This window comes from Nannobrachium achirus, assembly GCF_963921795.1.
Source record: "Nannobrachium achirus genome assembly, chromosome: 8".
NCBI classification, from domain to species: domain Eukaryota; kingdom Metazoa; phylum Chordata; class Actinopteri; order Myctophiformes; family Myctophidae; genus Nannobrachium; species Nannobrachium achirus.
In genome coordinates, this window is record NC_137817.1 from 68,268,144 (window position 1) to 68,288,432 (window position 20,289).

The window sequence follows — 20,289 nt, forward strand, 5'->3', positions numbered from 1 at the left end:
ACAAAGGACTGGACAAATACCCCCAAATAAGCATAGATGTAGGCTATATGCCAAGGCGATGATCTGAAACATATTATAGTAGGCTATATCATTTGTAAATTATATGGCGTCCCCCCAAAAAATATATAAATAAATGAATAAATAAAAAACGACAACAACAGGCAAAGTTTTTTTGCTATGTTTGATTTGCTCTTATTTAAATAAAAAATTAAAACTTCCCCATAGGGGTGCTGGAGCTCCTGCAGCACCTATAGTTCCCACGGCTATGGCCGGAGCCACCGTCTGTGCCAAAACATCACATTCACTTTCAGCTTACGACAAATGGGAGTATTAATCTATGCACAAGGATTTAAGGATGTTATATTTATAATGATTACCAACATTCACTACCTGTGGCCATGGTGTACTCCGTTGGAACGGAAATAAACTTTTACGCCCTGTTAGACAGACAGTTTCAACGTAACACATTACGTAACAACGTAATGTTGGCTAATCAGTGGTGCGGCGATGCGCAGGTATTTAGGAAGCAAAGAAAGTCACCACAGTTTGATTTTATCATTGCTTAGTCAATTATGAAGGGATTTCTAAAATTGCCTTTGTGATTCGCTAATCGCAAGATTTCACATCGCGATTTCGGTTTGAAAACTATTAACCGTGCAGCACTACTTCTTTTCTGCAGAGGAGGGGGTGGTGGGGGCCTTTGAAACCCTGGCATCCCTTTGCAAAACAACTCTTTGCCATCAAATCTCTTAAATGGAACTTGTGTTTTCATTTGGTAAACACAGCCATATTTTCACATGACACACACATACCATTCATTGAATAAACACAACTAAGCTTTTGGCTGAACACTACCAAGCATGTACAGAACACTGAACACTGAATTTAAAACACAATTATAGAAATGGAACACACTGAATGAATGACAATTACTCTGGTAAATGAACCAATTCCCTTTTTTGTCAAATGACCCAGTGTATGCCCACTTCTCTCATAGACAAACATAAAACAGCACACAAATATGCAGACAAAACATTTTATTGACTGTAGGTCTAAACCATAGACTGTAAAAGAAATATGGACGACGCGAAGCCATTGGTTTCTATGCGGCAAAAATGACGCTTTTTTTGTCCCTTGTATGGGTGTCGCCATCATTGTTTGAATGGTACCCCAGGAATCATAAGGAATGCTATTGGCTGCCAATGGTCACGTGGAACCGTAGGGATACATGGGAGAATGTGTTGTTGAGCCTCCCGAAAATAAAGCACACGAAGAAGAACACAGCCGGCTGGTATCAGTTTAGTTGGCCACGCCCCCCGCAACTTTATCATCAATTTTAACATAAATGGGACCATATTTGCACAAAACGCATATCATGGTAATTGAAAGGCAGTTTTTCACCAGCGACAGGAACCATAAAGTATTTATGACTGTTTATTAAGGTTAGAAAATCAAAGAGGAAAATGAATGGGGTCCAGTGGAGAACAAATCTTTTTGGTACCTCACAGGGGGAAAACAATCATGGGATCTTTCTCTTCCGGGAAAGCTAGAATAATCCAGCCAACTACACCCCTGGTCTTAACGTTTACCCCCCCGTCCCGTCCCGTCCCGTCCCACCATTCAAGCATAAACATCATGGGGCATTACGCCTCTGGTTTCTGTCTGGCCAGAGGGCCTCATCAACATCGCAGGCGATGTCCTCCAAAGAACCGCCTAGAGTGCCGCATGAAGCCCTGACAGGCCTCAAAGCCCACATCTCCACAAGCCTCCTCCATGGCCTGAAGCAGTGGGACCTGGCTCTGTGGGTTCCTTTCGTACCCCTTCCACCTCCAGGCTGAGAAGAACTCCTCCATGGGATTGAGGAAGGGGGAATAAGGTGGAAGGTATAGAACAGAAAACCTGGTTCCCAAATTTTTCAGCTCGTGACCCAAAAGAGAGATTACTATAGACACTAGCCCAAGACTCAAATGAGTGAAAACAGCAGATCTGCAAGCTCACAACGCATCACTTTCCGCTGGGTTGTGAGCTTGTAGATTTGCTATTTTCACTACTTTTTACTGTAACAAATTGAGTCAAGCGATTGGGGACAGAAGTAAAGGTTGTGAAAATTGTGCCTAATTTTTGCTTTTGTGTTTTAGCAATAAAAAATAAATAAAAAAAAGAGCCTGCAAGTTCACTGGAAGTTGTGGAAGGGACAACTCACAGACTGCTCGTTGTGCATCATCTTCGAAGAGACTTGAGGTCTGCCAATCCCAACACTGCTGAAGCTGATTTCTCTTTGCTAGAGTCTGACAAATGTTTACAAAGTCATTGGTGACTCTGGCAATGCTCTTGAAAAAGGAATGTTTGGCCGAGGAAGAACCGCCTAGAGTGCCGCATGAAGCCCTGACAGGCCTCACAGCCCACATCTCCACAAACCTCCTCCATGGCCTGAAGCAGTGGGACCTGGCTCTGTGGGTTCCTTTCATACCCCTTCCACCTCCAGGCTGAGAAGAACTCCTCAATGGGATTGAGGAAGGGGGAATAAGGTGGAAGGTATAGAACAGAAAACCGTGGGTTGTCCTGAAACCACTCATGCACCAGGGCAGCCTTGTGGAAGCTTACAATGTCCCAAATTATCACATAGTTGACCCGCTGTGGGTTATCTATGTCATGATCAGGTGGGACAAGCATATCATACAGGCCGTCTAGAACAGGGGTTTTCAAAGTGGGTGACAGGGCCCCCTGGGGTGCCGCGAGATCATTTGATAATATTTGGAATTTATTTGGACACTTGAAGAAATATTTAGTATAATTTTAAACTTAAAGTACAAAGTCATTTTCAGACAGTTCTAACCAAAATGGCTATTATCTCAGCGTTTTCCTCGCAACATAATCACTAAAATATTGTCACTGTCAGGCAGAAACCTCTGTCACACAAAACTAGTGAAAACAGACGATCTACAATCACAGTTGTGTGCTTGTAGATCTGCTGTTTTCACTAGTTTAGTACATTTTATAGATGATAAATACAAAACGAACGGTTTTGGACATACAAGGTTTCCACCCGACAACGACGATATGCTATGAATATAAGGTGCTGGGAGTGAAAAGTATAATGTAGGGGTGCCTAGGATTAAACAAATATTTATGGGGTGCCCTGAGACAAAAAAGTTTGGGAACCCCTGATCTAGAAATCCAAGTAGAAGGGCTGTGTTGTATGCCCCTAGGTGGGCATGTCTGTGTAGGATGCCATGGTGGTTCATGGCCACACATAGTGATGTTGCCACCATGCAGGCCTGGGACCTCAAATGATGGCCCGCTGGCCAATCACATCTCTTCCCCGGCGCCTCTTCTTTATCAGGTTGAACCCAGCCTCATCTATGAAGATATATTCATAGAGTTCATTGGCTGTGTCATAGTCCTGGATGCGCTGAAACAGACAGCATGAGAATACAAGTTACAGTATGGACACAGAGACACAGTCTGCTACAGTGAGACAATGTAGAAAAGGAACACTATTACAGTAGATTACAGTATGTATACTGGTACAATGCATGCATGTGTCAGTGATGAATGTATGGGACTTACAAGCACATACTCTCGACGTAGGGCCTTCACACGGTCTGTGTTGCGTTGGAACGGAACCCTGTACACTTGCTTCATTGTCATTAAATTTATGTGAAAAATGCGATGTATTGTCGAGATGCTGATTGTGTGGAGGTCATTGAAGATGGTATTGTCAGCCAGGATCCTTGTTTGTGTCTGTTTTAGTGTGAGGATATTGTTTTCACAGACCTTGTCTACAATGGCTCTTGTCTCTTGTTGCTGTGTGACAATTGAAGCTCTTCCTCCACGATGAGGTCCTCTGGCAGTCCTGAAAAATATAAATACTGTGAGCACATTGTAGTCCACTGGTTCCCAAACTGTTCAGCTCGTGACCAGAAACAGTTCCTCAAAGAACCATTTTTTATGGTTCTTTGAAGCACCTTTAGTGGTTCTTTATCAAACCATTCGAATAAATTGTTCTTTAAAGAACCTTGGTGAAAAAGGTTCTTTCTGGAACCAAAAATGGTTCCCCTATGGAATCACTCTGAAGAACCAGGGGAACCATATGGAATCACTCTGAAGAACCAGGGGAACCATTTTTGGTTCCAATTGGAACCTTATTTTTCTGTGTGTAGGATAATCTAGGACAAACTCAACTGGAACAATAGTTGTACTGACTCTGACCTCTACTTTCCCAGAGAGGGTTGCTTGTGGCGTCTTGCTGTGTCACCCTTTCTTGCTTTTTGTTTATTCTTGATTTCCATGATTGGTCAAGCTTCACGTGACATCATAATATCTTATTATACTGTAAAACGGGCAGGGCAACCACACTCGCAATTTCCAAAATTGCATCTTTCTGGTTCTTTCTTGAAAAGTGATTTCCCTAGCCTTCTATTTATTCTATCTATCTGCATTGCTTAAATATGGGGATCAGTGACATCATGATACTGACGTCATAGCACTGATCTCATAGATGACTGACATCTAGACTTCCATCCAAGTAATATGAACAAGGGTACTGCACCAGTATCGCTCTTATCCTCAAAGACGACTCCACTTATTATACTTATAATACAAGCCACTATGCGGCCCTCACGCCTACGTCGCACAACTGACCTGAACGATATGCCCATGTATGGACATCTCTGTATCTGTCCGACACTAACCACTCAGCTATGGCCGCAGGAAGGAAGGAACAAACCGCCTTCCTTAGCTGATAGGTTTTCCTTCCAGGACAGCGAAGATGTCCTCTAAGGACTTGTGGACACACTGCAGGAACTCATAAACATTGCGAGCCGGGTAGCTGGAGACGTTGCAGCCGATCCATTCATCATGGACAACGTAGCCCACACCAAAGCCATCAGGGACCACCGGCGCAAAGCCTCCTATGCTGAGGGCAGGGCTTGCGAGGGTGCTAGTGGAGAGGATGTTGTGGTTGATGGCAGCATAGGCTGGGTCTTTGTACAGGCCGTGTAGAGGCTGGTCATGGGCGCTCGCCAGGTGACGCAGGGCAAACAGATGCCGGTCGAACCCCTGGCCCATGGCTGCTTCTTTGGTGAGTTGCCCGTGATATTTGGAGCATGCAGTGAGCATTGCCAGCAGCTTCTCAGCACTGTGCTGTACCGGCTGGCAAACAAAGGCATGTGCACAGGATTGTGTGTGGATGGTGGCTGGCCGTATGGTCTCTGTGCGGCCATGTTTAAATGCCGCTGTGCTGCATGACTCGTAGGTAGCCACCGTCTTTCCATACTGCCTCAGGAAGCCCATCTGAAAGGCCAGCTGGGCGACGGCGTCTGGACTCAAGTTCTTCTCCTTAAGTTGTTTCTTGCCACCCTTCTGAAACTCAATGGTGTCGATGGTGACCTTTGACACAGCCGCATCAAAGTTCCTTTTGGCTTTTGTGATTGTATTCTCCAGCTCAACGCCCAGGTTGAATTGGAGTCTGCGCACGGCAGCATCTGAGCACACAGCAGCAGGGTCAGAGTCAGGGTTTACCAGCGGCTTCTCGGTGGTGTCTTTGAAGATCTCGTTCATGAATCGGAGCACAGCCACGCCGTCGCCCCAGGAATGTTCAAAATTGATCGCTGCCTGTCCGTCTTTGGCTAGAATGAGGCTGAAGGATTTGTCGTACCAGCGGTTGCAGCCGTCCCCGTGCAGCATGTTGTGGGACACGTGAATATGGTCCTGCATACTCTCATCATCCAGACAGAGGCAGAAGACGGCGCTGTCGACAATCTGAAGCGACTCGCCATTTCCAGCCGCAAGTAGCTTGTCCCTCAGTCCGGCCCACACATCCCTGTTCTCGCTGGTCAGGATCCCGAGAGGAAAGGCGGGTGCAGGGAATGGGTCAGACAAAATATACTTTAGGTGGGACTGGATCTCTGCAGGTTTCACCAAGTTCCCATCCATGTCTATCACATCGAAGACATACATATTGCCCTTCCTCATCACCAAGAGGTGTCGCGCTTTCTCATCAGTGAAGAGCTCATCTCGGCCCTGCCTGGGAATGCGAGTGGAATTGAAGAGGCGGAAGTGCTGAGACATGTCCAGTGGGTACGCGTTTACCATGTAGGCTCCGAACCAGGACAGCGACGGGGGTACCCAGCGGATGAACCTCTTGAAGGCGTCTGTGTCACTCTTTGCTGGGTCGAGGTGGAAAACCTCGGGCTCCAGCAAGCCAGCACGCAGGGTCTTCATAAAGCGCACAGCGGAACACACCATATTGGTGGCTCGCACCAGCTGGTCATTGTATTCTGTCTTTGGGTCAGGATGGAAGGACATGAAGGGGTTGTAATTCAACACAACGGATTCTCGCGCAGACAGATACATGTCAAACCACGGAGATGAGATATAGCTGGTATGCTTATTATTATTGTCCTGAGCTACAAGGTCTCCGTGCAGCTGTTTCCCCACGTGGCTCATGAAATCATTTGCCAGTATTGTTGTTTCCCTGAATTGGTCATCATCCAACAATGGCCTCTGGGCAGCTAAATATCTCTTAATTGTATTGTCGAGTGTAGGGATAGGTAGTCTTGGCAGACTCTTCTGGTAGTGCATGGAGGGTACAATACTTTGATGCAAGTACTCCAATGAAGGCCCATTTTGTCCCAGTATTTCTGGAGCTGTGATTTTGCTTACTGATGACCAGTGCTTGACCAGCCCTTTAGTCCTTAAGAATTTTAGACTGTGGCCAAAGAGTGACAATGTCATTATCATTCTCTCGCTCCTCTCTTGTCTCTTTTCTGCTTTCTTGAACTCAAACAGTGACTTCCCTAGCCTTCTATTAAGTAAGCTCAATCTGTATTGCTGTCCCTGTCTCTATGCCTAAATATGGAGATCAGTGACATCATGATAGTGACCTCATAGCACTGGTGTCATAGATGACTGACATCATAGATTTACATCAAAGTAATATGACCAAACACAGCAAACAGCAAGGTCAAAAAGTGGTGGACATCTCCACAGAACAGATCGTGGGTTGTATTAATGGCTGGACTCATCAACTTTGAAGACGAAAGCGAGGTGAAAGAGTTCCTAGATAATATAGGTGTGGAATACAGCTTCCAGTGCTACAAAGAAAAGGAACCAGAAGGATGCCAACGACTTGCGGACTACTTGGAAGGAATCAAGAAGAATTACGAGTCCGCGGCACAGGTTCTGAAACACAACTGTGAGGCAGATGGGAACGCTGAGGGCTGCTACAAGTTGGGGGCATACCACATCACGGGAAAAGGTGGGGTGACTCGGTGTCTGAAAATGGCCTATTCCTGCTTCATGCGCTCCTGCAATGCAGGCGGAAAGAAGTCCATGGATGCCTGCCATGCTGTTGGAACACTAGCCCACGACGGACAGGCAATGGAGGCTGGACCTGACGCTGCAGTGGCCCAGCAGTACTACATGAAGGCATGTGATGGGGGGTTCGCCCCTTCATGCTTTAACCTCGGCGCCTTGTTCATCGAGGACAATGCTGGGGGCGTGCGACCAGACATGCCTCGAGCACTGAAGTACGCCAGCAGGGCCTGTGAGCTGGGACATGTGTGGGGCTGTGCCAACGCCAGCCTCATGTACAGACGTGGGGACGGCACGGAGAAAGATGAAAAGAAGGCAGACGAGCTAAAGAAAAGAGCCAGAGAACTGCATGGCATGGAGAAGGAAAGACAGTTGACGTTCGGGGAGTGATTTTATAGGGTTACATGGGTACTAGTGATGCGCGGATGGCGGTTTTAGCCGTGGTGCACCGCGGTGTTCCGCGATGCGGGCGGATTTGGATCAATCAAATATAAGTATTAATTCATTTTGGATTACCGCGGATGAAATAATGCAGGAAATAAATTATGACATAATATATCTATCAATGCAAAAGCTGCATCTCTGAATGCTTGTGTCTGTGTGAGAGTGTGTGTTACTATAATTTGTTAATTCTTCATGAGGCAATGTCCAGTCCACATTAAAACGATACAGCTGCAACCACTGGATCGGCATCACAGCATGCCTCGTCACGCTCATTACCTTACCTCTATGGTCGCGCTGCGCTATGAATCTCTTTCATACTGTAGATCCCTCGCGCATATTGAAAAGCATATGTAAGTTAAACTTCCCACTAACACGCTGTGTGTGTGCTTGTTTCTCTCTCTCTCTCTCTCTCTCTCTCTCTCTCTCTCTCTCTCTCTGTGTGCCTGTCTATCTGTCAGCGAAGCGCAGCGCAAAAAAGACGAACAGACACTCCGTAGGCTAAATCAATGCATTTCTGGGAATAGGCCTACCAGAAAACAATAATAATTTGACATAATGGAAGATGCGGATGAGGATGGATGCGGATTTATGAATTGGATAAATATAATTAATGCGGTTGGATAACAGGCGGATAATTAATTTGTGCGGATGGATTCGGATGAATTCAAAAGCCTATCTGCGCACCACTAATGGGTACCATTTACCATCACGTTATTTTGGCACATGAAATCATGTGCCGGTATCGTTGTTTCCCTGAATTGGTCATCATCCAACAGTGGCCTCTGGGCAGCTAAATATCTCTTAATTGTATTGTCGAGTGTAAAGGCACATGTCTCACTGATTCAAGCTAAGCTTATTTTGAATTTGTTCACTGATTCAAGCTAAGCTTATTTTGAATTTGTTCAGAAAACCTAGTCTTAAATGAAAAAATTAATCATCAGGGTTTCCTGCAGCACTTTACAGGCCAGGCGCCCCGCCCGGCCTGAAAACCCCCCCGCCCCCCCAAGGGACTAAAAAAATTTTTTTTTTTTTTTTTCAAAAAATTTTTTTTTCTCAAAAAAAGTTTTTGGACCTCCAACAATGTACTAGGCATGATCGCGATCGCGAAATTGCATGTTTAACCCCCATACCAACCCTATCTTTCAAACATGGCAGCCATGTTTGTTTACATTTGAAGAAAACATAAGGGCTGGTATCTCCTGAATGCCTATTCAATGTTGAATAAATGTGAATGATAGCATGTAGTTGTGTTTTCCGTCATCATGGGCACATTCATGTGTTTTTTATAGGGCAAAATAAGAATTAATATAAAAAATTACGTGAATTAATTACTCGAATTAATTAATTAATTATCAAAAAAAATTCTGCGCACGCGCTTCGCGCGTGCGCCATGAAATCCCCCCTGGTCAAGACTTTTTCCTGCAGGAAACCCTGATCATGATCCCACATTCAATTTGTTTTACATTTCACATTATGTCATCTTGGACTCTATGTCCTCAAAACATCAACTACTACATACTTACACATAGAAACACCATTCAAATGTGACGGGTGGGACGTTAGGACCTGGGAGCTCAGAGCTGGCAGAGACTGACTAGAGCGGAGCCGTCTGCAGAGACTGACTAGAGTGGAGCCGTCTGTATTGTATAGTATATGAGGTCTCGTGAGAGCAGCTGTACTAGCGTTTGTTCTCGTGTGTCGAGGCTGTCTGTCTGTGAGGAGCGCGGTGCGCTGGTGTTCAGCACCTTGTGTGTGTGTATTCTAACTTAAAAAGGTATGTTACCAAAGGCATTGACACTTTAGATTTGGTATCTTCTGTTGGTTTTATGAGTCACTTTACAAGTACTTACTTTATGTCACTGCACTTCTAGACTCCTGGTGTTGCTCTACTGTGACTGGGGCGGTGATTTATGTGGGAGCCAGAAATCACCAATGTACATGCATATGCATTAGCAGAGTCTTGAGGTAGGCTTAATTATACTTTAGGTTCATGTGTATATACTGTATGAAGGTTATGGTGTTCAACCAGCATTGTGTTTATGGGAGTTAAACCTTTATACCCTTTTTGGTGTTTAACTATTATTTTCTGTATTATATTATAGAGGGCCCTACCCAGATGATCCTGGTCAGCTCAGGTTCCTACCTGTTGGGTGCCCAAGTGCTTCGGGCCTGCCCTGGAGGTATGAAGTTGAACTTCCAGTAGGCTATAATATGCATTATGTAATGTGGGTTGTATATGGTAACTAATTGGTGCATTTGTATATTGCAGGCTGTATTGGTGACACACTGCTGTGGTCAGCAAGGCAGCCATTGCTCTTTTCCTTCATTTTAGTTTTGAAATAGTTGCTATGCTCAAGTGCCTCCCTTATTTGTACTAGGTTTTTATCAGAGTTCTCACTTGCTGTACCACCTACTTAGTGACCATGCCCCATGCCCCTTCCCCATGTTAAGTTTGCAGTGCTTCAAGTATTCACTTATGTGATTTGTGTGATTTGTGTGCGCATTATAAGTCACAGTTTTATTAACAGTGTGCAGTGTTATTTAGATATTAACCCCTTTTGCAGTGGTGTGATTTTATGAAGTGTTATTATTGTTCCCCCGGTCCATGAAGTGGTACAATGTGAATTATGGATTCAATTAATACTATTATGTGAATAAAGATGTTAATGGTTTTGTACACACAAAAGCCTCTGTCTGTCATGCTATCCTGAGTGGGTTGGTCGAGTTGGTCGTAACAATAACAGTACATGTATAAGATAGGCGGGTCTCCCACCCTGTAATTGGGAGTGGCGTTGTCACTTTAATTCATTCAACAATACTATTCGTGTCCATCTGGTTTTTAATTTAACTTGTAAAATAATCAAGTTTTAGGATCCCGATTGGTTGTGATATCTCCCTGACAACCAACAGCAACCAATAAAACGTCAGACTGTCCCATTCAGGCTATAGAATTTAAGGATTTACTGTAAATCCTATAGCCTGAAGGGACAGTCAGCCATTTTATTGGTTGTTGTTGGTTGTCAGGGAGATCAGTGGACAGGCTTTTTATTTGTATTACTTCTACTTAGCTACAATTACAGAATTTGACAGCTTTAGTTCTTTGGCAGATGTTATTATTAATACAAACATAGATTGTATTATTAATTCAAAACAGATGAAACACTTAATACTTTGGCTAACAATCATACGAAGCTGATCTACAATTTGTGACTTGCTGTGAGCTTAGATCTGCTGATTTATCAATATTTGGACCATCTGAGTATTTTTATTTTAATACCCCAAGTATATTTTGATGCCTATACTTTTGTACCTCATATGGGTGTGTTTTGAGCTGCAGTACCGGCTTGGAGGGCGGAGTCAGGTAATCAGCGGAAGGGGAGAAACCTGGCTAGTGCCTCCCCAAACACTATAAAAGCCATGCTCTTCATCTCAGTCTTACCAGGCTGCTGGATTGGCCAACAGTGAAGAGTAGCTTTGTTATTATATTTATGCTACTGGGAAAATTACCCTGGGATCAACTGTTTTTAAGATGAATGCACTCCATTAAACTGTCTGGAAGTCATACAATACATGACATACCACAGTGTCATATGTAGTGTGGTTGCTTAACCCTGGTTTTCTAGCCTTGGGCTAAAATGGCCCCCAAAAATACCCAACATACTGTGAAAAATGATGACTCATCACTAAACCATCATTTTGTGGGGCCATGTCTAGCCCAATGAAAGTTTTTTGTGCAAACCCCTAGTTAGACCCCTCCTTAAATCAGATTTTCCTCCTGTATGTAAAGTCGATGGGAGCCCAACTTGATATGGATAATTCTATAGGTAAACTTCAAAATAAAGTTTGGTACCCAAGGCTAAAATCCATCGTTAGGTCCTAAAGAAGCCTCAAAAAAAGTTTTGCGCTTTTATCCGCTTCCTATCGATAATTTTGTTAAGCCAACCCACTAATGAGGGTATAGGTTATTTTAGACTCTAAACTAATCTATACCCCAGGGGCGCGAGTGATAACTGTCATTAACTCTCCCAACGCTTTGAACGTTCACGTTCGCCCGATTTCGCAAGACCTCTCCGCCAATACGGCGCTCGTTCGGTTCGTTCGTCTGATGACTGTAAGCTGATGAGGGGTCGCGCGGCCGTCTACTGTAAACACATTTTCCGCGGTGATGGTGTAAAAAATCCATTATGCGTTAGATCAACGGAGAACAATTCACTTCCTTGTTGATTCCCTCTGGCTGTAAGGCTCTGTGGCCAGTGACTGGTCTTCTTCTTCTTCAACACATAACAGGCAAATTCACATTCATTCTCGCATGACGCCGCCCTCTGCTGCCTGGCAGACCAAAGTGCACTATTGCACAACCCAAAAAAATAAAAATAAATAAATAAATGTCTGTCTGTCTATCTACTATAACGTCGCAAAGGTAAGCCGCTTTTTGATGGCACCAGACCCAATAAATAAATAAATAATCTGGCAGTAGGAGAGTTAAGCTAAAACATTGGCAGGGCTCGTGTGGCAATATGGATCATTATCTGCCACGGTTGCCATGGTTGTGTTGTTTATTGTTTACCCGTCCACGTTATGTTTTAACTTTATTTTGATTTAATTGTCCATGCTGTTCAGTTCATGTAATAACACTGCTTGTCTGCAATCTTGACAGTTTGTACTTTTATAGCCAATATCATTTGGCTTGAAGCGAGCACACAATAGACTAGTTTGCAAATCCCGCCCCATTCTGCACTGTTACTATGATGGGACATTTTCCCTGGGCAGATTGTTTTTATAGTGGCAGTGAATGGGATTTTTTTATGTTTTCATAGCCTCATTACAGCTATATAAAGTACCAAAGGAAAAACATCTAGGTGATATTAATAAAAAGGGAAGACAAAGGTACAGTAGTTACATTGCAAAACAGGGGATTTCCCCGAAAATATATGTTTTAATTTGTTTAATCCCAGTGGGACAGAATCACTATTGCAGATTCTTTTATAGTGGAAGTGGATGGGATTTTTTTTTTGTTCATAGCCTCATTACAGCTATATAAAGTACCAAAAAAAAAACACATCTACGTGATATTAATAAAAAGGGAAGAAAAGGGTACAGTAATTACATAGCAAAACAGTAGTTTCCCCCCGAAAATATATGTTTTAATTAGTTTAATCCTCTGGATCAGAGAGAGAATAGTATAGAAATAGAAAGCGCATTGCATCTTGGGTAGGAAGAGGAGAACTATAATCTGTTCTCCTCACATAATCGTAATTCTGCCCATTTAAAATATATGTACCCAATCGTAACTAGTTAGACCATTGATAAGGTCCATGTGAACTAGTTTGTTGAAGCTTATTCATTATGATGAGCGTGATCGCTATCACCTACCGCGGCCGTACCGGGCGATTGCCGTGTCGCGCAGTGCGGACAGTTTTTGAAAGGCTGAAGCAACATTCTCCACTGCACAAACTCCACCCCCGATAGCAAAAAGTGAATGTTTTTTCTGGTTGGCCAGTCAGGGAGTCTCAGGGACCAATCAGAAGGCTGACAAACGGTCTATTGTTTTGTTAGGAACAATATTTTTAGTTGACCCTTAACCTTTTGAACAGGATCTTCAGTGCTTGTTTCATTTGATCCGGTTGTGATCCTGGAACATGAGGCTGTGATTGGTGGCTCTAAGTGCCTCTACCACCTCACCAAAAAGAAACAGGCTCATCACACAAAATATGATCGGTGGCTTTAAGTGCCTGTACCACCTCATAGTCGGGGGCTTTTAGGGTTTTTTCGTGCTAATCAGTTTAAAAGCACCACACTTTGCACAGATGTATCCCAGGGCATGCTCTAATGATTTAGCTAGGGCGTCCGAGTCGGCGACCTTCGGGGTTGTCACACTGGCCAAATCAAGTTGGGCTCCCATCGACTTTCTATACAGGAGGAAAATACCCAGAAAAAAATCTGCTTTAAGTAGGAGAGGTCTAACTAGGGGTTTCAGAATCATGACAAACCCCTAGTTAGACCCCTCACATCCTACTTAAAGCAGATGTATTGTTCCAACTGTAGTATAGTGTATAGAAAGTCAACGGGAGCCCAACTTGATTTGGCCGCTCTGGCAACCCCGAAGGTCGCTGACTCGGCCTAGCTAAACCATTAGAGCATGCCCTGGGCTACATCTGTGCAAAATTTTGTGCTTTTAGACTGATTAGCACGAAATGACCATTCTATCTCCCTAAGGCCTCTGACTATCATCAAAAAGAAGCAGGCTCATCACACAAAGTATGCAGACCTCCTGGAGCTGGCTGAGCTACTGGGCTGCCAGTATTTTTGAAAGGTTTAAGGTAAAAGTTGATGCTTGCATTTCTTTGACATCATGACCAAGTTTCTATTATTTAATCTAAGTTAATTTTATCTCGGGATTGGGAAGAGAACCAACTATCTCACAGAATTATAGACGAGATGCTTGAATTACTGGGCACTGCTGAGGGAGAACCGATCCTCAAAGACATCTCTAATTCTGTGGCAATTGGTTTGGAAGTGGATAAGACCACAGATGAGTCTGTTAAAAATATCTTGATATTCACATTAGGTAAATTAAGTAAAATAAATGTTATACAATGATCCAAGACTTAGGTCTTGAATAAAATGATCTTGTGTTTAATGTCTCGGTTCATCAGATACATGGACAAGGAGGGGTTGCTGTACAGACAGTTTTTGGACCTGGTGTCACTAAGTGACGGCAGAGCTTACACCATTGTCCACGCCATAAGGGAGGTCCTCCATAAAAATAAATATGGAGCAGACAGATGGAGCAGCAGTCATGACTGGTATGAAATACCAACAAGGTTGACATTTACTGTTTAAAATAAATCAGTCTTCTTATTTTGTATTGAACAGGGAGAGTGAATGGAGTAGCAAAGCAAAAGCAACTACAGAACACCTTCCCATGTTTGGTGCCAGTTGCCTGTGCTGCACACTGCCTCGCACTGAGCTGCAAAGACGCATCTTCAAGAGTGTCTTACTTCCTTCAGGAACCTCCTGCAGCAGCTGTACTTCAGGCTGCAACAGAGTGCTTGGGCCTGGATAACCTGAAAGCGGAGGTAAATATAAATGGGACCAAACCTGATATGATTGACTAAATGTGCATCTGTATACCTGCGAGCAGATGTGCTGACACATCTCAGCAGGTTGTCTAAGGTGTTCCAGAAAGAGAAAAGAACTTCCTGCCTGTGAAAGTTCAGGTACCATACTCGTACTGACCAGATGCTTTGTTTTCAACTATCTCGTTCTTTGTTGTCATGGCTATGTTCCCTCGACCTTATGTTCCCCCCCACCCTATGTCCCCTCAAGCCTATGTTCCCTCAGCCCAAAAATAAACCTTATGTTCCCTCAGCCCTATGTTGACCCATCCCGAAATAGACCATATATGTTCCCTCAGAATGACATATGGCCCTTCCATAATGTGCTGTTGGGGCCACCTGTTGGGTTCCCTGGTGTTCCCCAAGGTATCCCACACATTGCTGGTCTACCAAACACCATAGGCGCAATAGACTGCACGCACGTGCACATAAAAAACTCACTTAGCGCAGGTCAACTCCCAGATCAACATTGTTATTATGGACGTCCCTGCCGATCGACTTTAATCGACTTTAATATAAAAGCATTGTTTAAGCATTTATTTGGGTATTTCGACGGAGCAAATCGGTTTCCTTACCTTCAGCTGGTTATAACACGAAACCGTGAAAAAAAAGGATACGATTATGGCGTCACCGTTAAACCAGGCCTTCCTGTTTACAATAGCATCTGCTAGCCGTTAGGCTCAATGCAAGCCATCATCCCTTACGCAGCTTCACTAGGTCGGATTTTGATTCGGAAATTTTGTGCGTGGCGTCTGTATACAATCCGTTGCCCAGACCGATGGTGGTTTTAGACACGAATTGAACAGGATTGAGCACAGATGGCGCGCCGCGGATCTCCCATTGTGAATCGATGGAGCAACGTCACCTTCTCATCCTTCAAACATGGTTTAAACATGGTTTCTTCTGAAGGTTTTAGTGTTACGATGGCGCACTCTAGTGGTCTTTTTGTGGTGGTTTATCATCATGGCTTTGAAAACAATGAAATTATACCCTATCATGTTAATAAAATATAGCTATTTCCCGGCAGTTTTAGCGCACATCCATATTTTAAGTTCGCAGCGAATGGCTTAAGGCCCCTTTCATACGGAGACGCTGAGAGGCGCTTCCGATCTAATTTTGGATTTGTTACCAAAACACCATCACATTTACACCTCGTATTGGCTCGTTTTGTCTGTGTTTACACAACAAGTTGACAACGCATGAATTCATGCGAAATGTGTCATGTTCCCGGCCTACATAGCCTATACTGTGTATTTGGCCTTCAACTATAAAATATACATTGTTTGCGACCAGCGTGAAGCTTTAAAGTAGGCCTAATTATAAATTACTGCACCTGTAGGCTTATATTAAACCGGGATTCTAAAAGGACGCTGTGGTGTCTACTCTAGACGTATCAGGAGGCAAACTGCTTTACAAACCGGAGAAGGTGCATTTAAATAGCTGAGAATTTGTTATAGTATGCCAAAAACGTTATATAGACTAAAATGAACAGCGTTAATTTAAGTCTGATAATTATTCTGGATTTATACTTGTTTTCTATTTTTACAATGTTTATCTTTCCATCCTTTTAGGTTTGTAAGATGAGCATGGCCTGTGATGTCTTACACAACATTGCTATGGAACATGGTGTGTAGGCCTACCTCTTCCCCCACTTCCACAACAAGGGCCACCAGAAGATACGTGTCCTGATGAACCAGAACCAGTCATGACAGAAATTACAGAAATGCTCATTACATTCAGCAAAAAAAGTCTTGTACTTTGTTTCCATTATCAGAGATCCCTTATTGTTATTTCTCATTTAAAAGAACATTTTCACACAAAACAAAAGTTTTTTTCTTTTTTTTATATATATATATTTTTTCATTTAATAGGCTACAAATTAATTGACATAAATGAGAACTTCAAACCAAAAAAACTATGGTTTGAAGTTGTGTTAATTCATTCAGAATGCGGCTCTGTGTTGGCAGCCACCCCTCTTAGAACTTCGGCAATTGTGGATACTTTTTGCGCAATAATTTCGTTGGAGGCCGCAAGCCTCTCAGTTGCTGCAGCCAGCCTCTCTTGTGTCTCCAACACTGCATCCGTCAAGACACGGGCAGGCTGGGGCTGGGCAGAGGAATGGGACCTGGGTCTGGGTGTGGAGGTACCGCTGCAGGAAGGCTGTGATGGTGAAAATGGCGGCGGATCAGGCTGTGACTCGTCCGTGTCAGAGGCCCAACTGCAGCATCGGGGGAGCTGGAATTACAATTAAGCAGTGTTGGGACTAACGCGTTACAAAGTAAGCAATTACTGTAACGCCGTTCTTTTTTTCAGTAACGAATACGCTAACACGTTCTTTTTTTTAATTCTGTAACTCAGTTACCGTTACTACACGGTGCGTTCCTCCGTTCTTTTGCGTTATTTTATGCATCTAGAGCTGAGCTGAATCTTCCTCTCTGTCACTCACAAGGCAGAGAGGAGGGGAGACAACGACACGAAATGCCAGACAGAGCCGCGCTGAGACGTGCACTGGGCATATTTGTGCTTTACCAACAGACTAGTGCAGACATACAGACTGCAAACATGACTACAGATAGCCCGCACTAGGTAGAATATGATAGAATGCAAATCACTTACAGTAGCTGACTTTTCCTGTCCACTGCGTGCAGTGGCGTAGCTAGGGGTAGGAAAGTTAGACTGAGGTAAGGGGGCCCAAGGTGCCAGAGGCCCTCGAAAAGTCTGGATTAAAACTCTTTTTCCCCCAATAATAATAATTATTATTATGATGTTTATCATTTGTGTCTAAAAACTTAAAATTACTGCTGGAATAAAACCAATGAGCGATACAATTTAAATAATTGAGGGTCCCTATATTATATACTCACCCCTTACAAAGCTAAAATGGTTTCTCCTGCTTTCACATTGTTTTGAGACCTATAGTAGCTTTGCGGTTTGTGTGTCCGCTTGCATCATGTTATGGTTGTGAAACTTAGGTGTGCTCTACAGGATAATTATGATCATCTGAAGTAAATGGAAAAGTCTTTTCATTGGCCCTGCAAATATAAGATCAACTCTCACGTTCTGTTCGCCCCACCCTCCCCCGGTCCTGACTGTAAAGCAGCTTCTTCAGCACACAACAGCATGCATTGAACAGAGACAAGGAGAGGGAGAAAAAAAAAAAAAAAAAGACTGCAAACATAAGATCAACTTTCAGGTTCTGTTCGCTCCACCCTCCCCCGGCTTCTTCCACACACAACACGCATTGAACAGAGACAGGGAGAGAGAGAAAAAAAGACGTAATGTGACATAGAGCAGCATGTTTCATTACTGTAAACTGAGAGGAGAGCTTGACTGTTTACACTCAAGGAAGCAGCTGATGTCTGTGGGTAAGCATGCAACAGAAAATCTTCTCCCCTCTTCCTTCTTCCTTCTTTATCCAACACCATTAAGCAATAAGCATGGATAACGTTTAAAGCACAAACGCAAGTGTTTCGAACGAAACACCTGTTTGCTAAGTTCTGGAAGGAAGCACTCCCAAACTAGTGACATGATCAGTTGATCACAATCGCATCATGTTATGAATGTATGTAGGTTCCCAAATCAAAGTGAAAAATGGTTTGGTTTGTTGCAACAATGACTAGTTATCTAAAGTATGGTAATAGTGTCAAGTAGTGTGAGGATTAATGTCAGAGTGTTTGTGTTTGAGCGCCTCAGTGCGGCCGCTGCAGAGTTCATGTGCAACCTCTTCCAGAGAGATAGATGGAGACACTAGAAACTCTGCTGGAGAAACAAGACAAACTGCTGGATGTCCCTAGTAATAACAATAATTGTATAATATCCCATCATCTATCTAGTAGTCATATGATTATGTCATACAAAAATAACAATCTAGGCATCACAATATTTTTGTTTCAGTCAGTCACAGTAGGCTATTATTGTTTTGTGAACTCCCAAAATGTTCACAGGATCTTGCTGTAGATTAAACACACTGACTGACTTTGCTGTTAAAACAATGTATGTGCATACACACAGACACAGTACACACAAGAATGTCCTGTTATGCCATTCTCATATAGCCTTATATGATCTAGCCTGTTATACAGTAGATGTATTCTCAGATCATTATATCCAACCCTTGTTTTCCATAGTTTAGCTAACTAGCCAAAGTTCTGATTGCATGCAGACTCATTTTTGCATGTAGGCTAATCATGTTCATACTTCACCCAATCTGAATAGTTCTATACTGCTTATTTTTTCTCCTATTCTACTTCCTATGTATAGCCTATATGCTTCACTCCTCATGTGCATTTGCTTGAGCACTGCTGCTATTGATTAGTGATTGTATATTCTGCACAACACCTGCACATATTTAAGCTAACTGAAAATACAAGGTAGTGTTTTTTTGTTATACTGTTTTATATTGGCTTGCATGGGAGGCTGGGCTCAAGTCAGAGTTCTGGTGTCTCATTCACTTGCTGGTGATGATGGTGGTCTGCACTTTTTATTTCATGGGACTGTTGTGGATTATACTGTATTAATAATACAGTAGCTGTATCTGAGTGTGCATGTAATGGATGATTATGTGTAGTGATCATGGTTAGATCAAGTTAAAATTCCTGGACTTTGTTTCAAGAGCTATCATTGTCAAATTGTTACACCAGACACTACATGTTTGTTTATATCCTGCTTAGGCTACAAGAGTAAAACTAAAAGTAGACAAAAATGGTAAATGGTGTTACAATTTGACAAATAAGGTGAACATGATTGCTGAGGCGATCACGGCTACCGTATCATTGTGAGACATGTCATTCAAACAGTAACAAAGTGTTCCCGGTTGGCCGGTTCTCCGCTTGCATGGGGGGGCCCATACAGATTTCTGGCCTAGGGGCCCAGAATTGCTAGTGACGCCCCTGACTGCGTGCAGTGCACAACTGTGCGTTATTGATGAGATGATTGACAACGTCTTGTAAATCCATGCATGTGTCCCGTCGACTTACAGTATTATAATTATATAACTCTGGTCCCGACTCGCGGTCAAATCTGTTGTCGGGTCTATTTCATTAAGGCTCATCAAACCGTGATTTTGTTGTTAGAGAAAGAAAGCCACAGAATGCCTCAAGTTTTTTGCTTGTAAGGCATTGTATTTCATAAATGGAAAATATGATTATTTACTGTTTTTTTGTAGACTACATTACTTGCAAATTAAAAAAATAAATGTCAACGTTATTTTGTAAGTAATTCTATGAATACATTATAAATAAAATCAAAGAAATTCCATAAATTAGAACACAAATATTTAAGAAATAGTGAAAATAGCTGATCTACAAGCTCACAACACATCGCAAAGCAATGCATTGTGAGCTTGTAGATCTGCTGTTTTCACTAGTTTGGGTCACGGGCAAATGTCTAATTTCTCTTTTGGGTTACAAGC

General features: G+C 43.0%; 2 protein-coding genes across 2 annotated transcripts; one reads left to right on the forward strand and one right to left on the reverse strand.

The window, feature by feature from the left end:
• Positions 1–4,737: 4,737 nt before the first annotated feature.
• LOC308290295 (carnitine O-palmitoyltransferase 2, mitochondrial-like) lies at positions 4,738–6,738 on the reverse strand (the record flags this gene model as incomplete). The annotated part of the gene is made up of 1 exon (XM_080732080.1): positions 4,738–6,738. One exon carries the CDS (start codon positions 6,736–6,738, stop codon positions 4,738–4,740), a length of 2,001 nt encoding a protein of 666 aa, XP_080588206.1.
• A 276-nt stretch (positions 6,739–7,014) lies between these two features.
• On the forward strand, positions 7,015–7,707 carry LOC308289367 (cytochrome c oxidase assembly factor 7-like; the record flags this gene model as incomplete). Its single annotated transcript, XM_080731062.1, has 1 exon — positions 7,015–7,707. One exon carries the CDS (start codon positions 7,015–7,017, stop codon positions 7,705–7,707), a length of 693 nt encoding a protein of 230 aa, XP_080587188.1.
• Between the last annotated feature and the right edge of the window lie 12,582 nt (positions 7,708–20,289).